Source organism: Megalops cyprinoides, chromosome 16, assembly GCF_013368585.1.
Source record: "Megalops cyprinoides isolate fMegCyp1 chromosome 16, fMegCyp1.pri, whole genome shotgun sequence".
Classification (NCBI taxonomy): Eukaryota; Metazoa; Chordata; class Actinopteri; order Elopiformes; family Megalopidae; genus Megalops; species Megalops cyprinoides.
In genome coordinates, this window is record NC_050598.1 from 8,587,351 (window position 1) to 8,610,049 (window position 22,699).

A 22,699-nucleotide genomic window follows, 5' to 3' on the forward strand; every position below is an offset into this window, starting at 1 on the left:
CGTCCTAGCTTTCCTTTGTTGTTGCGCTGACCCGAAGTCAGGATGTCCGCACCGCGCACCCGGTCTGCCCACCACGTTCCGTATTCGCCGCCTCTATCCCGAGCGAAGCTGGTGCCCGGGCAGGCGGGCGGCGGCGCACGGACAGCGGCCCTCCTCGCCCCCCGTCTTTCCCCGCGCCCCCGCGACCCCTTTTTCTTCTTTTGCGTTTCATTTCAGGGCTCCTCAGCAGATATTGACCGGTTAAGGGCGGCAATCAATCAGCGGGGCAGACGGAGAGGATCGGCGCGGGGGCCTCTTTAGCCCTGCCCAGCCCGGGAGACGGGGCTCTCTCCGACCCAGAGAGCCGGCCGGGAGCAGCGGGCCGGCCGCTCGGCAATCTTCTCAAGGTAATGGAGCTTTTTTTTTTTTCCAAGCTCCGCTCTTTAAAGGCGAGAGAGAGAGAGAGAGAGAAAAACGGTCCTCTTCAAAGGAGCGCAAATATAAATCATAGCGCTATCGCTGTCAACCATCTCTTCATGATCCCACTTTCGGGGGGGAAATATAAATAGGTAGATTAACTGCTATTTGCTGCCCTCCCCTCTTGCCATCTCTGTCCGCACCCTCCCCCTTGCATTGTATTGTATTGTACAGGCAGATCCAGGGGCGGAGATACTGTGGACACAGAGAGCTATCCTAAAGAGCTTTTTTTTTTTAACTTAGTGGCATCAGATCCCACGCCTCGACATCTCGCCGCCTCCAGGAGGCGCTCTCCACCCCGGCAACTGGAACGCGATCAAGAGGAAGCGGCGATGGGAGAGCTGGCAGCGCCCACGCTGCCCGTCACCTTGGTGAACACGCTACCCTTGTTTGCGATGGCGCTGGCCGCAGCCTGTGCTGGAGCGCGGAAGGACGGGCATGGCTTCGGTCCCACTCAATCTCCCTGACAGCTGGAAAAACCTGCGGGCACGGCGGCCCTTCCTGGCGGCCCCGGGGCCGCGCGCAGGCCTGGACCAGGAGGAGAGAGAGGGCTGGCACACGCCCTGCTTCACTCAGGAACACTGTACTGAATAATTACGCAGAGACCGCTCTGTAGAGGTGCTTCAGTATGTCATATCAAGTGTGACAGGGTGGTGTGTGTGCGCGTGTGTGTGTTAAGCATGGTGGTGAATGTATGTATGTATGTATATGTGTGTATGTCAGTGAATGTGTGTATGTGTGTGTCTTAGGTATGTAAGTTAATGTGTGCATGTGTGTTATGTATGTTAATGAATGTGTATGTGTGTGTTTCTTGGGTATGTAAGTGAATGTGTGCGAGTGTGCGTGGGTTAGGTGTGTTAGTGAATCTGTGTGTGTTAGGTATGGAAGCGAGAGTGTGTGTGTGTGTGTGTGTGCGCATCGCTGTGAGTATCAGTAAATGAGATGAGCATGCGAGAAGAGAGGTCCATCTGCACAGACAGAACCCCAATTAATAAGCCAGCGGAGGGGGGAGGGGAGGAGGCTGTTCAGGTGTTGCGGGGCAGACTGGCATCTTTTTGGAAGGGATTGGGGGGTGGGGTGGGAGGGTTTGCTGCCATTCCTCCACTGTTACTGCGATCTCTGCTCTGATATGAGGGCTGCTGTCCAAGGGACTGAAACCATCAGATAGCAGGTCAGAAGCGTGTTCATTTAAAAAACACCTTTCCTTAAAACTTTCCTTAAAAATAAACACGTTTATACCTCCACTGTTCCTGCTGCAGACAATGAGATCAAACACTGCTCTGTTCCAGCAGCTGTCAGTATCTTAGATCCTTTATCTCTCCCCCTCTCCCACAGCCCATCAGCCAATCACAAATCAGTATGGGGAACGTGATTAAAACAGCCTATCCCAGGTTGGCATGAAGAATATATTATTAATAAGACAATCCCTCACCATTCTTTTATGTGCGATAAGTACACACTAGGGATTCATGGGATCTGTGTAGCTTTCCTAACCTCACCTTCACTTGTTCACCACCCTTGTTCACAGCCCTGCGGTTTCAATATTTTTGCTGCAAAAATCCCACCTGGGCTGACACACTGTGTAGTCTACAACCGCTGTTTTGCCTTCCTTTTGTTAATCAGCGTGCCGAGGAGTCATCTCGACATAAAGGTTTCCTGAAGCGGACGGCGGAGCCGGTGTGGTGGTAACACCGGGAAGAGCAGGGAAGGCGCCAGCAGACGAGCGTGGCCCAAGCCTTCTGGTGAATAAAACATCTGAGAGGGCCTTGTAGCTGCAGGCTCATGAATTCTGCATGCCGCGCGTTTCGGGGTCTGATCTGGGAACAGAGGGAGTGACCTGCAGCCCGGCAGGAGAAACATAACAAAAGCAAGAGCAGGGATGGGAAAGATGGAGGCCAGCTCTTCACCCCTCGGCAGGCCAGTGTTTGTGTAACGTCAGCTCGACGTGCGGGTAGAATATGGATGGCGCGTTACCGCACCTTACAGGCGAGTTCAGGCGCGTTACCTGGCCTGTTATCTGCGAGTGAGCATGTGCGTGCATATAAGATATATACATGGAGCACTGTGTGTATGAGGCGTGCTTATAATGTCTGAAAGCAATGTATGTTTAATAATGGAGATGTGTAATATGCGTGTGGAGTGTGCGCTTGTGAGCTCACCTGGTCTCCAGGGGGACGTTGCTGTTCAGAACCCAGCTGTCCTGGAGCTGCACGGACTCGGGTGTGGTGGGGCCGTCGCCCGGGGCGGCGGCGGGGGCGTGCACGGGGTTCCGGCGGCTGGTGAGGGTGTTGCGGTTGAGGGAGTTGGCGGAGGAGTGGTGGTGCGACAGGGTCTGGTTGTGGGGCGGGGGCAGCGGCGGCCGCAGGGTGGACTGGCTGTGGTGGTTGGGAGGACCTGAAAGAGAGCAGGGCACGGTGCGGCTTAGCGTTCGAACCCGCAGACTCCCCCGCTCCGCCTCGACTGGGGGAGGTTGGGGGGGGGGGGGGGGGGGCGGATGACAATCCCCAGACGCTTTCATTTCAATGTCACCCTGAGACCGAGGCGTCACCTCCTTCATAACACTGTCAAACGGGGTAATCCTGAACATCAAAACAAACACACCTCGCCTGCCATGATGAGGAACATGGTGATTAGCGTGTCTGCGCCGCTTATTCTGTCACGCGCTCCACACACACACACACACACACACACAAACACACACACACACACACCCGCGAGCAGGAGCCCCAGCACACACAAAGAGGCGGCATTCAGGACTGAACTCAACTCATGCCTCAGGGACCACTCCCCCCTGCTCTGTTCAGAGACACATTCTGCCGCCCATGAGATTCTGAGATTCTCCACATGTTTAATTTCTAGGCAAAAGGACCCAATCATGCATAAACACATACAAATGTTTCTGTGCTGTCTGCTGATCACGTGCGGAAAAACATCCAGCAATCTGACAAGAGGAGAGAAAATACAAGCTGGCTGCTTGTGAGCTACCTGGGAGCAGTACGCTCATCCCATAATGATGGACATTTCCCCTGGATCAAGCGAAATGCAATAAAGATGAGGCTGGGTGCCTCGGCCCGTCTGTCAGAGAGACCAGGGGTGCACTGCAACACACACACTCACACACATCCATGCACACACACATACACAAGGACAAAGACCTACAAACACACATGCACAAAATCACACACATATATACATACATACAAACACACATACGCAAAGACAGTGACACACACACACAGGTACAAACATGCACACATCCACAAAGACACACACACACACACACACACACACACACACACACACAAACATACGCATGCACACAAACACACACACACAGATACAGGCACGAACACACACATACACAAAGACACATACATATACTCACACAGACAAATACACACACGTGCACACACACACACTCACGCACATAAAAAAGAAACACGAACACACGCTAATCACCACACATAACCTCGCAAACTCACACACACACAAACACACACGCATTCTCACACTGTCTTACTTGACATCGGTGGACGGCCATGCTCAATTTAAAGTCAAAATGTCAGAACATGGAACATGATGGAAATACTAACAAACCCAATGCCAGCTAGGATTTAGCATACCCCTTTGCAAAATAAATGGACACAATTCCTTCATTCTTAATCCCCCATGCCCAAATGTTTAAAACGAGTTTGCCTGCTGTCTAATTATTGCCAGACGATCAGTAGAACTAACATACAAAGTGCATACACACACACGCACACACACGCACACACACACACGCGCGCACACACACACAAGAGGCGCCTCAATCAGAACTGCGGTCTCAGTGGTTCAGAAAGGAGGAGGGACGCGACCGAGTGCATCTTCACAGCTTCTGAACCACATCCTGTCAGTCTTCTCCCTGCTGGCTGATCACACCCCCTCACACTCCGAGAGGAGAAAAACTATCCAGCTTAAAAATATATATACAGGTACATATGAGGAACCAACCGTGCAATGAGAAATGAATAAACTAGAAATACTTATAGCAATTATGATGAAAAAATGCGTAATAATTCAATAATTCAATAGTATACTAGTTATGTGCACTTACTACTTTTCTGCACTTCAGTAATGATATTATATTTAATATTTAACATCTACTTATTAATACGTGCACACATACACACAATCCTCTGGTACTGTATGAAAATATAATGCATTAAAATCAATTACATCATCTTCTCCATCTCTTCTTTAATATTCTTTTCCATTTTTTACTTTAATAACTAATGACGTTTCCCTCTAGGCAGTTATAGGTTTCTTGGCTCCCAACCTGAATTGCATAAAAAACCCTCCAGCCTGCAACCGTGCTTGCATTTGAATGTGTTAAATTAAAACACCATACTGTCAGTGTCATCTTTTATTTTGTCTTTTTTTTCTGTTTGATGTTGTAGCTGCTGCTGTAATTATTGTTTTGTGCCGTTTAAGTCACTTCGCATAGTACATCTGTTAAATGACACGACGACAGAGGGGCAGCTGTTCTCTCTATCGCGGCGCATGAACACGTGTGTAAAAAAAAAGACGACGCTATCTCCGGCGTCAGACGGAGGCCCTCTACGTCTGCTGTCCCTCCTGCCTCTCCAGTTCTCCCTGTCATCTCCATCCCTCTTCACTCTCCTCTCTTTCATCCGAGCGCTTTCACCGAAGCCCGAGCCTTCTCTCCACCGCTGGAGGAGAAGGAAGGCACGGGCTCCATAGCTGCTTTTCAAATCATTAAAAATTGATATAAATAATTACTCCTTCGAAGCCGAAACTGGACCGCGTTCTAAAATGCACTGAGCGGAGACAACATTTTTGGCACCAAAAAATATTGCAGATATTGTATTGGCTGTATTTATCATGGCTCAGAAAATATGCTTTATGGCGGACTCGCGGTATGTATTATGCATGATGGCATTAATCTTTGAGACATTTTAACTTTTTTTCCCCCCCGGTTTGTTTCACTTCCCTTTATTTCCTTTCTAAAGAGAACGTCATCCCTGCTTCCCCGTCCTCCCTCTAAAAGCGGTAGAGGAACGACGGTCTCCAGCCGCACTCTCTGATGTCGGGAACCCGAAAGGATTTAATCCATGAAAAGAATTTGGACGCGGGATCAGACAAAGGAGAACCGAACAACACACAGACAAAAAAGATACATAAAACACACAAACACAAAAAAGGCACCCCTGCTGACAAAAGGTGAGCGCAGGGATGAAGGGGGGCCATTGTGCGCGGAGCGGATCAGCCCGCGCCCTGATGGCCGGGGCGTGTAATCTGCTGTACCGTGCCCCGTCAGGGGCCCGGGGCCGACCCCCGGAGGGGCCGTTCCGGGGGGGGATGGCGCGCTGGGAACCCGGGAGAAGCCCTCTGTCACAATGGGCCGGGGGACGTGCGGATTAGGCCCTCAGACGCGTCTGTCAAACGGACCTCCTTTCCCTGTCGGCCCCCGCTCCGGCGCTTTGTGCTGCTAATGTGCCCCGATGACCCTGCTGCGCCCGGATCAAACGGCACGCCGACGCTCTGCCAACGTCTCCCCGTGAGCCGCCAGCGAGGAAATGAGGCTGACAGCCGTCGCCACATGCCCGCGGCTCGGCAGGGGGTCTTCTACACCTCACGGTTTCGACGTCTCTCTCTCTCTCTCTCCCCCAATCTCTCCCTCTCTCTCATGCGCACACACACCCACGTGGGGCCTGCTGCTCTTAGACCAGTACGGGAACATCACTGGAAACGGCCACTGCATTCAGGCAGGTGATAAAGCCAACGTGCCGATGTGGGATGATGCACAGGGCACACTGCCCCAGCATCAGCGAGGCAGGGGAAGCCACAGTGAAACCCAGATTACAGCAGACCGCAGAGCACAGGTCCTTATGACCCAGCTGTATGGCATATAATGTCTTACACTCAACGTCCTGCTCCCTTCTGACAAGCTTCTGTCCCATGGAGGGCCGGCATGGAGACAGACCGATGGCTCACAAAGTTAGTTTTACGATAAAGCCATTAAAAGATGCTTCCCCGTCTTTGGCACTCACTTTTAATGGTCAACTCAGGAATAGTGACCTGATTCTCTGGACCCAGGGGCCAGTGCGGCAGGCAGCTGTTCTAAGGATGAGATGGAGGAGAAGAGTCAGGAGTCAATCCAGCCCAACCTCCCAGAGCACAAGAGACCCTACACAGCTGTCACTGCGCAGACACCACTCCCCAGAGAGCTCAGACGCACACACACACCAAAGACCTCATGTGCACAAACACACAAGTGCCCAAGAATGTGCACACACACACAGGCACACAGACACACACACACACAAACACAAACCAAAGACCACATGTGCACAAACATGCAAATACCCAAGAGTACACACATGTACACACATGCACAAACACGCACACACATCAAAGACGACCACACAAATACAAACACACGCTAACGACCACACGGGCACAAAAACATGCCAATACCCAAGAGTGCTTGTGCACAAACACACACACACACCAAATAGCACATACACACACAGTCTTTTGAGTATTGCAGCGATAGCTGAGAGCCAATGTAGTACCAATGCATGCCTCAGGAATATTCAAAGGACATGCAGATCTTGGTGGAGGACTGCTTCACAAGTGCTAACAGAAGCCCTTTCAAACCACGAAATGTAACAAACAGTCAGGAGAGGAGCCCTTCTCTTTGCTATCGCACGCTTTGTGCAGATGACAATTATGAGGAAGCGGAGACGTTAATTGCTATTCTGCCCACAGCCACTGTTAGCACCAACAGTGAGTGTATGAGAGACGTGAGGAGTGTGTGTATGTCTATTCTCTGCCTGTAACCACCTGAGAGTACGCCACCTCAGAAACCCTCACCACTGGCTGTCACAACATGTGTGTATGAAAAGAAAGAGTGTCTTTAGGCACATTCACTGTCATATGAAAAGAATCTAGTCCTTTACACAAGAAAGCTAAAATACCTACAAAAGTATGCATGTATGACTGTACTGCTGGGGCAGAAAGATGAGTAGGTGGGAGGAATAGGCGAGCTAAGCTGAAGAGAGGCTCCATTTTCGCTATCTCTCCCTGTTTCCTTTATCTCTGGAAAACAAGGTGCCCAGACCAGCGATGAAATGCAGCCTTGTGGGTCAGTGCTGTGCAATAACCTCAAGCAGCTATTTTTTTGGAGTGTGTGTGTGTGTGTGTCTGTGTGTGTGTGTGTGTGTGTGTGTGTGTGTGTGTGTGTGAGTGTGTGTGTGTGTGTGTTACTCGACTCATACTAGGAATTCTGTGCTAAATATAGGATAAAGAACATTATTTAAAATGTACATTACAATAGTAATTTTTATGTCTATGCAGTAGTGTTGCTTACCATCTAGCCCTTTTCCCACAGATTCTTGAAAGTGTTCCTAAAACCCTCCAGGTTTATCAGACTAGCTTCCTTATGCTTCTAGTGCAATAATAACCCACTACCTGTTCCTCATTCCACTCTTCATGAACCCAGGTGAAGCCTCTTTCATAACTTTTTCAACATTACCATTACTAGGTAACAAAATATTAGGTAACAAAGTGAAAAGTCTTAACCTATCCCTTAACTTATTTCCAAAGAATCATTTAGCCTGTGATGCCAGATAAATGAAACTAAGAAATAATACTGTGGGTTATTATGCCTCGCGCATTCCCATTGCAAGCAAACATTGCAAGCCAGAGACCCACATTTGTCAGCTACTCATAGGGCTGGAAAATAAGAATCAATTACAAACATATTCTCATGAATGGGCGCGTGCACCTACATGATGACGAGCATGATGCCTCTAGGTCTTTGAGGACAGCTAAAGAGGAGCAGATTTACAGGGACGTACAATACTGCCATATTTCTAACAAATCCCACTTTCAACGTTTGCACACATCATCAGCTTTTTGTGGGTGAATGGCGGATGTTAAATAGCCGTGACGTCATTCCATTCGTGCAGCATCTGACACCGGTTCTCCGTGAACCCCTCAGCTTCTCACATCTTCCTCTCAAGTTGTTTTTTTTTTTCAAAGCTCTCTTTCACAGCAAACGACTTCAGTTTTAAGCGGCAAATAGCATCTCCGAACAGAAAACCCAGTGTAAGTAGATAAAAAAAAGCTTTTGAACATTTTGTCTTACCCCCTACCCCAATGCATATCCGTTTCCATCGCCAAATAAAAAGACGCGTTTAAGATCACAGACCATTCACAAAAAGGAACGAGAATTAAGTGTGAGGGTTATTACGGAACAATCCGCTCCCCCCCCCCCCCCCCCCCCCCCCCCGGTTTCCTCCCGCCTGCCGGGGTATTCGCTGCGGCGAAAGCAATCAGCCATTATCTCCTGAAAAAAAAAACCCACTTTCTTTTCTTCACAATTAAGAGTCTTCACTCAAATAATTCCTGCAAATCTTTTTTTTTTTCTCCTACTACATCTATACAAAAAAACATTTCATTCTCTCCAGCTGTCATATGAATAAAAACCAAACAGAAATAAAAAAAAAACAAAAACAAGAACTAAAAGGGAATAAAATGCCTAAAAGCAATTACATTTCGGAGGCAATTCAGCGCGGGTTGTAAACGCCACACGACAGCTTTTCCTGCGCGTCGCGGGATACGGGCCGAACGACACGAATTAAAATAAATAGTCAGACGCGAGCACCGAGAACCTTGGGAAACAAGAGAGGTAAAAACATAAATGTCAATTTGGAATGATAAAAGATACAATCTAATCGTAATAGGAGAAGCCTCGAGACAACGGGAGGTAATAGAAATTGTGATTTTACCCGGACTCAGTCTGCTTAAAAATAAGTGAAACAGTGTGTGATTAGAAAACAGTCATTGAGTCCCTCTTTATTTCGCTTTCCCACTTAAAATAAGTAGTTACTGTGGTAGAACGGGGGAACTCTGTGGACGGACACAGGGGCTTGGGAGTTCGTGGGAGCAATTCCCCCTTCCATCTCCGATTTCTCTCATTGCTTTATAACTCTTAGCCATCCACTTCTCACAGGTAGCACGACACTGCCAACATTTGCACACGTGAACCTCAAAATCAACTGGTACAGTGTTACACAGTACAGCTCTACCGCGATGCCTCACTGTACCACACAGCTGTTAATCTCACTGCACCAGTTACACGGATTCACAAATTCGCCAACGCTTACGACAGTTTTTGTATTTTCCCTTGCATTCTGCGTTTTAGGAATTTCTCTATGCGATTGGTTCAGCCTGGACAAAAGGACAGTTCGAAAATGCACACTTCAATTACAAACGCAGTCACCTGAAAAGCTCTACCCATTCTACTAAATCCTTTCAGACATCAACGGCTGGATTGTGGGTAGCGATTAATTGCATGAATCAAAAGAGACAAGGCTGTGTTGTGTAAAGATGAATGAAAAGAAGAGGCGAAATGTTGAGCGTGGACTGGCTGCGTCATACCTGATTTTTCTTGGGAAAGTGCCTTTGGAATTGTCTTTGTTTAGAAATATTTATCACACATCAGAACCTACAGGCAGTAGCTACTTCGTAATGTGACATAAGGAGTCTGTAGCAATTTGGTTTTGTTCTCATTTTAAAGTAAATACCTGTTTGATTTACTGTGCTGATGCAGATATGAAGTCTCGCTATTTTAGACATGATACCATATAATATAAACAATTCATATAACGAGACTATGTAATTGGGAGTGGAATTCTAAAACTGCCTTGATTATCATAAATGAATTTAGTCATTGACACAAATACCTTTAGAAGTTGGAATAATAATGATGCGTAAGTTGGAATAAAAATTAACTTTGTAGTAGATGAGGGTCTGTTGTTTGTGATTGTGGTGGCAACTGTAATTGCCCTCTATTAAAATGTAGAGGAGACACTGAAGTCAAGAGCCACACAATCTCTTCAAAACCCTTCTGGCAAAAAATGGTCTCAATTACACTGCCCTCTTCCAGCAAGCGCATACAGTTACATGCAACTTGAAATAAAAAAACCCTGAAAATGAGTCACGGTTTAGGAGTCATAGAAGTTTGTTTGTGCTTGTTGAACACATTAGGTGTGGCTGCTGTGTATTGAAATCAGTCCCAAAAAATGTCCCCGTTTTGTCCCGGTGGCGCTGATGCTTTTGTGAATCTGTTCTGGTGTCTCACTGGACCACATACTGTTACCACACCACACAGCTACTGGGGGAACCATGACACGAACGCACTCACAAACACATGCATGCACGCACCTACACACACACACACACACACACACACACACACACACACACACACATTCATCCTGTCTCTAGGTACTTCGTGGGGAGAGGGTAGGTCTAACATTAGCCACCATCACGGGGTAATGTGTACAAACATACTCACATTGGGCCGTCTTCCGCATGAACGCCAGGGCTGCGGAGAGATGAGTGGGCCGTTAAAAGCATAGCGGAGAGCCCTGGGACTTCAGCACTCAGGAGGGGGCTCTCCTCCTGCAACAGGCACAGGCACCGCACACACCACGCCACAGCACGCCGCACACCACACCGAAACAGCGCTTCTGCTCCCCGACCATGACACAGGAAGCAGGGGACACCGCACACTGACACAGAACAGGGGTACCCCACACAGGCACAATGTGTTCCCACACCCAGAGATGCCAGGCATCCAAGGAGAGTCAGATATGCATGGGGCCAAATCTGGCCATGAATGTCTCATAACACATACAGTAAATACTGCATGCATTGTATAATAATATAATATACTGTATTACGTGTACTGTATTAAACAGTAAATATGCACAACACAGTACACAGCTGTGGTACAGTATTAAACAGCGAATATGTTTCCGGCAGTTTTAAGCAGTGAATATAAACGGCACTGCGTGCAGCAGTGGGTATGCACGGTAGATTAGTCTCACAGTGGCAAATGTGACCCACACTGTAGCAGCAGGATAAACAAAGGAAAGAGGTGGGTTTTGCGGGCTCCGTGTGAATAAACTGCTTATTGATATTTCTGTGGTTCAGAGTAAAGGGGGCGGGGGGTGGGGGGCTGGTGGCAAAAACGTCCATTGGAAGCTGAGTCAGAAGCTCAACGAGGGAATCTCTCTCCCTGTCCTCCTGTTCCACAGAGCAGCGGGTCTACCGTGGCTGGGTTGTACAGCTCGGTTTCAAAGCACGCCGCTTAGCTCTGTCCCCTTGATCTTTTCTTTTTCACATAGATTTAATTAAAATCAAAGATAGCAAATCTACGGGAAAATGTAGGGGGAAATGAGCAGTAAAGAGTAGGTGGGGGAACAGATTTAAATATTCACAGCACACCAAGCCACCTCTGCCTTTGCTAGTCATCTTTGCTAATTAGTTTTGAAATAACTGTCTGCACATTCATCAACTTAGCATGGAAAAAAAAACAACCTTTACACAACCACAAGAAAGGTACAGTAAATATATACCCAAAATAAGTACGTGGTTTTAAAGGTTACCTTTAAAACTAAATTGCCTTTTGTTTCAAGTAGGCTGGTTCAACAAAAACAGTGATTAAACATTCATTATATTACCAACTTCTGGTGATTTCCCTGGCAGCCGAACACGGCCTATGAAGATGCCAGAAATAGCAAAAACCCTGATGAATAATGAATAGACAACGGCAGCGGCTGAGAGCTGCTCTCTTTCCAGGAGCAGGCGGCAGACTGCTCTCGCCGCACTTTCCACGAGCGCCGTGCGCCACCACCGCTCAGGACGACGCCACGTACTAGACGACTCTGCTCCCCGCGACCCGTGTGTCCATCAGAGGCAGCCCCCCCCCCCGTCCAAGGGTCTGTCTGTATCTGCCTGCTCTGACAAAGGCAGCGGCCGCTCAACCAGTGGCGTCGTTAGGTCCAATCATTCGGGGCTATAGCCCCGAATATTTTAAGCCTAGCCCCGAGTATTTTCACCCTGAAAAAGGAGGTGTTTATAGCAAAACAACATCCAGGCTGTGTAACAGAGCGGAACTTCACTTGCAGTGTCCGAAGGTGTGATAATATTTATTATAAAGGTGGACATAACCTCCCCAACCTACCGATGCCAATCTCCCTTCAAAAAAAAAAAAAAAAAAAAGACAAACCCCAGGTAAACTTGACTTAGCCCGAGATCTTTTCATTAGCTAGAAATGCCCCTGCGCTCAACCCTCTGTGTGTGCGTCACATTTTAGGGCTGGCCGGTGTCGCTACGCCGCGTCATCACACCGTCGGTGGTGCGGCGAGACAAAAACGCAAGAAAGACAGGGAAAGTGGGGCGATTATGTCATGTATGACTAAACTCACCAGCGTCTAATTCTGCTGCAGAGTGCACGGTGGGATGAGGGGTAGACTAGACTGTGCAGGGGATGAAAGAGGTAAAAAAAGGTATGGAGAGGTAGCGCTAACAATTTAGTCTTGTTTCAAAAGGACAGTGGGGGGGCACACCCCGGGGGGGGGCGACGATAAGTTGGAAATGACTGAAGTTTTAACAGCCATGCTTAATGTGTCAAACGCTGTTAGCTCTACAGTGTTTTGAAAGGAGATAGTAAGCACTGGGGCGGGAACACAGGCTACTGCACCCACTCCATGGGAGGCCAGGCACAGGGGCTTTGGGTGAGAGATTAGCGAGCTGTCACTCTCACAGCAGAAGGTTGAAGACACTGAGGACCTGCACATAATCTCACTGAGAAACCACTCCAGTACATAAACATCAGCACCGATAAAGATTTCATACAGCTTACCACATATGTACTGTATATGTGTACAGTCACAATGATATAGATGGTGATAAAATGCTTCCTGACTTGAAAATCATGAGGCAAGCATGTATAAATCAGTCCTGCCAGGGCCATTGACTTTTTGTGTACTTTGTACATCAAAAACCCTTCCCCCCGCAAGGGTTTCATTTTCAAATGCTTTTCCAGGGCACTCTGGATCAGATATCCATTTGAAATTGAGGTTCTTATCATTTCTCCCACAGGAGCCGTGGGTGCTCCTTCACGTGAAATGAACAGATTCACAATAACAGTTAACCTGTGTGAGAATGGAGGGGGGGGGGGGGGGGGGGGAGTAGTGCTTTTGAGCCATCGTGTCATGCTGGTGATGCAGAAGGTGTGCTGGTGTGAGTGCCTTCTGTTCCTGTGGGTGTGAGTGTCACACCCCCGCCCTCCCACCCCGGAACAAGGCAATTTCACTTTGACCAGGATGCACGTCCTTCCACGGCGCTCCGGTTGAAACACCTTTCACCATAATCACATTTCAAAACGTTTGAAAATTGATTATCCATTGCAGGCATATTTCAATTATTTCTCCTTGTGATAGCGCGGAAATAAATAAATAAATAAATACACACATGAATAAATAAATGCTGAAGAGATCCCCTGGTGAGTTTTTAATGCCAGAGGAGTTGCAACAGATTTAGTGTGAATTACATAAAAAATCAAAAAGCATCATATCACTCAGTAATAATAATAATAATAATAATGATGATGATGATAATAATTTTAAGGCTTCATATTCAGTTGCGATAACCCTAGGCATGTTCCCGCTTATCTGTAAGGACAGCTGTATTGGCTGTAAAGTTGGGGGTATGCAGGTAAGATTGCACAGACATGTTCATTTGTGCACACTTCCTCTCCATAATCCTGTCTCTGCAGTCCAACTTTCTGCCTGAGCGCCTTGGGCTGGTGGGCAGAGGCTCAATTTCCTTTACTGTGTTTACTCAGCACCAGATCACCGGACAGGGTGCATTAATGCATACACTCTTTCACATACACATACACATCCACATGAACGCACACACACACACACAAACATACGTGTGCACACACACACATGCACACATGCACACACGCACGCATGCACATGTGCACAAACACACACACACACACACACACACACAAACACAAGTGTGCACACACACACACACGCATGCATGCACGCACGCACACAAACACACGCAAACACACACAAACACACACACACAAAGACACGTGTGCACACACACACACACACACAACCACACACTCACGCAATGTCCAATGCTCCGTCACTCAGAAAATACTGCCCTGGTTGAATTTGCTCAATCTGTTGTTTGTTTGATACCAGCATCTACAGGGTTCTAGACTAACACAGAGATAGCATTAAAATACTACATATGCGTTTTGTACAAACCCTGACAGAATGCTTTGGAGTGTCACAATGACACCTTGAGACGTGAGGCACCCAGCCATGTTCCACAGAACCTCTTGTCTCTGGGCAGCCTCAGTGTCACTCACACTGCGGTCACGTAAAATAGGTACGTAAATCAGATAAGACACATCCCAGAAAACGCTCCCACATAACATCTTCACTTTCTATTGCTTTGCATGCCGGTCCCTTGAGGAGAGCTGATTCGTGGAAAGAATTCAGTGTATCAACACTAATATAATGAATGAGAAAATAATGTGGAATTGTATCTGAAACAGGCATTCCTTCATTTAGATCACCACAGCTGCAGCTGTGAAAAAGAATCTGTCACTGAATTTGTTAACATTCATCTCTGGAATACATTTATTGCCTTTGACCCCATAATTTTTTTTTAAACAACTGCATGGAATTCTGAAACATAAATAATGAAACACATTTATTTAAGAAAAAAGGACTTGCTACAGAGAATAACATTTTATCATGATATAATCATCAAAGAATGATGCCAGCACTACATTATTAATACTGACACTACAATTGTGTAGAAGTGTCAACAAATTGCACTTAGCAGCACTAAAAATACCAATGATAATTGGAATAGTGATACAAATGTATTTTTATAAAACAGTTAATACTTATATTAACGCCAATTATATTAATACAAATTTATAAATTTTGAATGGGTATGTTATAAAATAACACACATCCAGATCTTTTGTTTTCAAGATCAAGATTTGTTATATTTAATGAAAATTTTTGTGATGTGTAATGGGATTGATTTCTTATTCTTTCTCTTATTTCTTACAACTAATCATTATTTTACTGTAGGTCCCACTCTGTCTATCCACACTATTATTATCCACACTGTTATGATGGTATTCTACCATCTATTCTTTATTTTCTATTCTTTATGATGTACTGACGTGATCAAATGTAATGAAGTCAAATGTATCTCCATATGAACTAGTTGAAAACAGAAAAAATAATTTGTTGTTCAATTTTCATTGTAAAGCTATTTGTACTGCTAACCTTAATACTAATTTGACAGGACATTTTCAGGACATTTTATTCAAAATGTCTTCTCTCAAATCCTCCATTAAAAAAACTATAATAATATATTTGAGACTGAAATAAAAATATGATATTAATTACAACAAAATCCTACATTCAGTCAATTGTACTTGTATAAAATTATATTGACATATCCAATATTGTGGATAAACATTATACTTTATAATATTAATTGTTATATTGAATAATAATAATAACAATAATAATCACTTTGCTCCCACATAAGATCATTTTTGTAGTAATGGAAGCTGTATAAGATCATTGTTATTTTAATGACAGCTGTAAGCCATGGCTGTGGGTTGGAGCCCAGCTGTGATATGCCGCTGCACTTCCATCTCCGCACGGAGCAATAAAGGAGGAGGAAAAGGCGTGACTGCGTCCCCCCCTCGGTGTCAAAGAGCCTCGGTTACACGGCAGCCGTGCCCGTCTCTCTTTCACACTCAATCGTCACGTTCGCCCACATTCTTCACCGCGCGTCTCAAGAGAAGGAGGGGGGAAACACGGACAAAACAGCCTCGGATTCCTCTGAAGAAACTACATAACCGCATACATAATGAACCCTAATCACTAATCATCATTTGAAAAGCGCGTCCGTTGCACAATGCAGCACGTCGTATGTATGTAACCTGTAGTGTGTGTGTGTGTTTTTTTTTCCCTAACGAAGATTCATTCCAGCGATGCAAATGAAGGTAGAGGTTTCACAATAAACCCATTAGGTTAATATCTCACTCAGACACAGAGCAATTTCTAATTTCATTTCAATGTTTTTTCTTCTTCTTCTTTTTTTTTGAACAATTACGGTGTCAGCGGTGGAGCTCGAGAGGGTGAATTCATTTACTGCGCCGTTACTCTGGGAATGATTGATGTCTCTCCACCAAACAGTAAACCAATTAGAGCCATGATGTAATGTCATTTTAAAAGGGCCATAATCACGTTGCTCTCGAACTCAGAACCCTGATCAGCTTTAATAAAGATTTATAGTGGATTAAAGCAGAAGTTAATGGCATTAACGATAGATTGTATTCCACCAAAAATTGTATTATCTGTTTTTTTCTTCTTTTTTTTACTAAATATATCTCACACTTACATATTTGGATCCGCGGTGAGAGGCTGAGGACTGTACTCGGAGTGCTTTAATTACAGAGGACGGCAGTGCGCTCGTTCTACATGGCAGTCCGTCTCCTCCATTCAGACCTCATTGCATGCTTCCATAGGTTACAGCACTTGACCGTTGTAATTAAAAGCTCCGACGTGCGTCCCCTCCTCTCTAATGGACCCCACTCGCGAATCTACAGCAGGAAATTAAGTGCGATGGAATCGCGGGGAAATGACGTTCTTCCCGCGACGTACAAGACTCCGGCAAGACACTAAAACCGTCGGCCACCTTCTCCCTGCCAATCGCACTTACAATACAAAACGGTCTTTTTTTTGGAGAGGCTGTTCTGCTGCGGAGCCCTGGTGGATTACAGATCCTACAGACATCAACCTTTCCTGTAGGATATTTTTTGCAACTCCCACCTCTCTTTCTTTCTTCGTGGTATCAATTTTTATTTTGCTTGGTAGATGCCTTCATCCAGGCCAGCTCATACAGCTTACATTTTGCTCAAGCTTACTGGATATTCACCGAAACAGTTCAGTTCAGTTTCAGAACCTTGCTCAAGGATACAGCAGCAGTGCTCCACTCTGGGAATCAAGCCTGCAACTTTCCCATCACAAACCCAGTTTGCCTAACTAGCGCATTGCTCCACAGCCCCTCCCTCTCTCTCTCTCTCTCTCTCTCTCGCTCTCTCCTGCTCCTGCTCCCTCTGCAATCCATCCATCCGTCCATCCGCCCATCCATCTCTGTGCTCGGCCGTCCCATGGCGCGCCTCTCTAACAGCCTGCAGTCTGAGCCGGGCAGCCCGGCGTTCTGTGCGGCGGGCGGGGAGGCTGAGCAGAGCCGCGGCTGTCTCCCCAGAATACAGAGAGGGTCTGCGGAAGGACACGGTCTCCTCCGAGAAGAATCACGCCGTGAGCCCCATCACACTCCCCCAGCCCGCATGCTGTCCACCCCCACCCCCCCCCATCCCCCCCCCCAAACCCAGGCCCCTAAACACAAAGCAGCCACTCAGACCAAAAAAACAAGCTGTTCAGAGAGAAACATCAGCAGGAAAAAAACCACATAATTCTCTCGGATCTTTCTGTGATTTTGAACCTAAGTTAAAATAATGGCCAATCTTTCAAGATTTCTTAAATGAACAAAAAGAAACCTTCGAAATTGTATTAAATATGTTATCAGAATATATTACTAATGCTATCAAATTCATGTTGTGACTAGTGGATGCATAATGTTTTATTGTAACACTGGTTCTGTTGTTATTAGTATATTTATTACAATTTTATGGTGTTTTTTATGGCTTTTATTTGTACCACAGTTGTAAAATATTGAACATCTATCATCTGTATTCTATTTTATTGTATATTAAATGAAATTGACTAATGTTTTTTTTTCTTATTTATTGTTTTTCATTTTATTTTGGCTTTTAAGTAAATCAGTGCAGAAACTAAAATAGTGAACACAGTAACTGCGATTCAGAAACTAACTAGAATATTATAACATGGCAAGCATTAAATAACTAAAGCAAGAGAACCACAAAGAGAAACACACTCCTGCTATCGCTCCTTCTCTATCTCTCTCAAACACACATTAAAACAGATTCTTCAGGAAGGCCTCCGTTTAAATCATAAACAGAAAAAAAAACAGAAAAAGTATGATGTGCTTAAAATACGCATATTTTCATTATATTCTGCTATGTAATAAGTACATCTGATATTCGTATATAACATCCCCTCTCTCTCTGTTTGGATCAGTTATTCTTCATCGCGTCGCACAATAACCGCATGGGGAGAAGAGAGCCACAAGACTAGCTACAGAGAGTTGAGGCTGTGCGTGTGCGTGTGTGTGTGTGCGTGCGTACGTGTGTGTGTGTGTGTGTGTGTGTGTGTGCGTGCGCGTGTGTGTGTGCGTGTGTGTGTGTGTGTGTGTGTGTGTGTGTGCGTGTGTGTGTGTGTGTGCGTGTGTGTGTGTGTGTGTGTGTGTGTGTACATGCATTCAGTGAAACAGACTGATGGAGTGAGAGATGGTTGGAATGATTGGTATGTGTATGCGCGTGGGTATATGTGTGCGAGTATTTGTGTGTGTTAGTGAGTGTGTGTATCTGCATGCATGCATACATGCATGTATGCATTGTGGGGGCACGGAGTGATGGGCGCAGGGAGGGCTGGACTGGCTGGTCTTACCCGCAGCAGGGGGCTGGGCCGGAGGGGCGCAGGCCCGCAGCAGGTACGAGTTCGGGGAGAACTCGTCATCGGGGTGGGGCTCCAGGACGGTGTGGGAGGAGCTGCTGTCGAGCAGGGGCACCTGGCACTCCCTGACGGCCGGGGAGCCGGGGTGGAGGGGGCCAGAGGGAGGAGGAGGGGCGGGGGGGAGCAGGCTGGAGGCAGGCGTGGGAGGGAGGGGGCGACCTGGGGAATGGACAGATAGAAGGAGGGAGCACACATGTTACATGTGGATGACATGGCTCAGAGAGAGAGAGGGGTCTGGCACATGGCAGCACACACACACACACACACACGCTCATACTCACACAGGCATGACTGCCTGTACACAAATGAGCACAAACCTACAGCTATACATCCATGCACAGATACAAACGTGCATATATTCACACGTACACACCTGAATGCATGATAACAAACGTGTAAGCACACATGACTAGATGCAGACATAGACACACATCTGCATGCATACAGATGAAAGTAATCCTGCAGACACACACACACACCTGCAAATATGAAGATGAGAATAAACCTGCAGATACACATGCATGCATAGATCCACACAGACACACACACACCCACACACACACACCTGCAAATATGAAGATGAGAATAAACCTGCAGATACACACGCATGCAGATCCACACAGACACACACACACACACACACACACACACACACCTGCAAATATGAAGATGAGAATAAACCTGCAGATACACATGCATGCAGATCCACACAGACACACACACACCCATACACCTGCAAATATGAAGATGAGAATAAACCTGCAGATACACATGCATGCAGATCCACACAGACACACACACACACACACACCTGCAAATATGAAGATGAGAATAAACCTGCAGATACACATGCATGCAGATCCACACAGACACACACACACCCACACACACACCTGCAAATATGAAGATGAGAATAAACCTGCAGATACACATGCATGCATAGATCCACACAGACACACACACACACACACACACACACACGCACACACACACACCTGCAAATATGAAGATGAGAATAAACCTGCAGATACACATGCATGCAGATCCACACAGACACACACACACCCACACACACACCTGCAAATATGAAGATGAGAATAAACCTGCAGATACATATGCATGCATAGATCCACACAGACACACACACACACACACACGCACACACACACACCTGCAAATATGAAGATGAGAATAAACCTGCAGATACACATGCATGCATAGATTCACACAGACAGACACACACACACACACACACACACACACACCTGCAAATATGAAGATGAGAATAAACCTGCAGATACACATGCATGCATAGATCCACACAGACAGACACACACACACACACACACCTGCAAATATGAAGATGAGAATAAACCTGCAAATACACACGCATGCAGATCCACACAGACACACACACACTCACATACACACCTGCATATATACATATGAGATTAAACCTGCAGACATACATGCATGCATAGATGCACGTGCATGCATGAACGCACACACGCATGCACCCACACACACACACACACGCACACACACACGCACACACACCTGCACGGCACTTCATATGTATGAAGAGTGTGCTGATGTCAAAGGGGGTGTGGAATGACCTCATGTCCATGACTGTACTGCGGTGCTGTTGCTGTACTGCTCGTGAGCAGTGAATGACGGTAACCCCCAGGACCCAGCCAGCTGTTTCACACACAGGCCCTGCATTCAGGCCCCGCATACAGCTTTTATTATCTACTCTGCAATACTGAAGTTGACATTTACAATCACAGAAGCTGTAAAACACTGCCATAACTTAATATTTTAGACTGGGCGTGACAGGTGCACACATGGAGTGGGAAGTCTGTTGAGAGGGGAGAGAGAGAGAGAGAGAGAGAGAGAGAGAGAGAGAGAGAGAGAAAGGAAGAAAGGAAGAAGCGAGGTAATGAGAAGCCGGCGATGCAGGGAGAGGTGTTTTTCCTGTGACCGCGTGAGGGCTATTGTTCGTCCCCAAGCCACGTTTGTGCAGTCACTTTGGCTCATGCCGCCCGCTTCCACCTCTGGTGACAGCAAGGATGAAACCAGCGGGGGACGGGCCTTAGTGGACAAACCAAAGAGGAAGGCGGAGGCAGGCCAAAGCCGAGGAGTCCCTTCAGCAGGGGCATCATGCTGGAAGCCACAGACGCATCAGAGACATCACCTCACCCCAGTCAAGAGAACTGTCGCGCCGTGGGAGTTCTAATCAAAATGACCTATCCGCCCTATTACTGGAAAAGCTAATGTTATTGCCTCTGTTCGTGAAGCGCTGCTGATTTACTGAACGGACTATTCATAGTTCTGATCTCACCCCTTCCCTCACACTCACATTGTGCTTCCCGCAGAAGGAAGAAAAAAAGAATCTTGATAACGTGAACCAAAGATCTCGGACCGCATCACAGAGCGTTCCGCTAGCCCGTGAGGTTTGCGGCAGCGTTCCCCCCCCAGTGACCCGGGTTCACTGAGCTGATCAGGTGCCTTGGCAGCTGAGCTCACTGCAGGTAATTAGTGGATTCTGCTTACTTGGTGTAGAGCGGTAAAGGTCTTTAGCTTCGCCTCTGTCCTTACATTCTGGGGGGAGACGGACCATTGGTGCAGGAATAAAAACGCGAGCTCAAACGCTCCTAAGCCACCCCACCGGAGCCACGCGAGCAGCGAACCGTCAAAACCTCTCCGCCGTCAAACCGCCGGCTTGAAAACCCGGCGCTTACCGGAGGCGCGTTTATTAGCGAGAAACGCAAGAGGGCTAAGCTTTGATGTCCCCTCTCAGTCGTCCAAATTAACCGCCATGCCGGTTTACCAAAGAACAACGCGCAAACTTCCAGCGGAGAGATCCGTATTAGAGCCCGGATATGTATTTGCAATGGCAGCTGCAGCCCATACCTCTAACAGCAACCACCCCCCCCAACCCAACCCCAACATTGTTCTTCCCTGCTTTCTCAGATGTTAGTGGGATGTTGCAGTAGTGAGCTACAGAGCTTGTATGAAATCAAAATCACAGCCACTCTCCGCAGTTGCCTGGTAATAACGTGAAACAGCTCTACAGTCGCACTGTGATGATCAATGAACTGGTGGGGAACTCGCTATCATAGTCAGTGCTGTGGACTGCCATTCCTAAGTCAGTGCCGGTAGGGGGAAATTACGCAACGAAACATGATTACAACACAACACTGACAGATTTTGTAACGATCAACTTCATTATCTGTTTTTGATGTCAATTCTTGACATGAAGAGATAGAGATAAAACTAAGAAATACTTTGATTTGTAAAAAAAAAAAAAATTGCAGCTCAAATCAATGTGCATATATTGTTAACTATACCCAAGAGAGCTCGGCTTCCTCATTTCTGAAATGAAATAGAATATGATACATATTTACATTCAGAGGATGATCTTCTCAGGATAAAACACACTCTCTGAGTGGAGCACCTCTTCAGTACAATCAGTGAAATGACATGCTTATTAAATGTGCTTAGAATAATTGTTCTTTTGAATGCTGTGCTTTCAGAACATACACAAAGTCATTAAAGAGATTACCGAATAAACACTACACTCTGCAGGAGTTCACCTGGGGAGGAGAGAGGGAGGAGAAAAGATGAAGTTACAGGAAAGGGAGGAGAGAAGAGGA

General features: G+C 46.5%; 1 protein-coding gene across 1 annotated transcript in view; it reads right to left on the reverse strand.

The window, feature by feature from the left end:
• tenm2 (teneurin transmembrane protein 2) overlaps positions 1-22,699 on the reverse strand; it is a 210,205-nt gene that overhangs the window by 65,650 nt on the left and 121,856 nt on the right. The window contains exons 3-4 of the mRNA XM_036547720.1: positions 18,978-19,202; positions 2,616-2,850 (exon numbers count right to left, since the gene is read on the reverse strand). Of these exons, the coding sequence (XP_036403613.1) occupies positions 2,616-2,850; positions 18,978-19,202 (460 nt within the window). The remainder of the gene's footprint in view (positions 1-2,615; positions 2,851-18,977; positions 19,203-22,699) is intronic.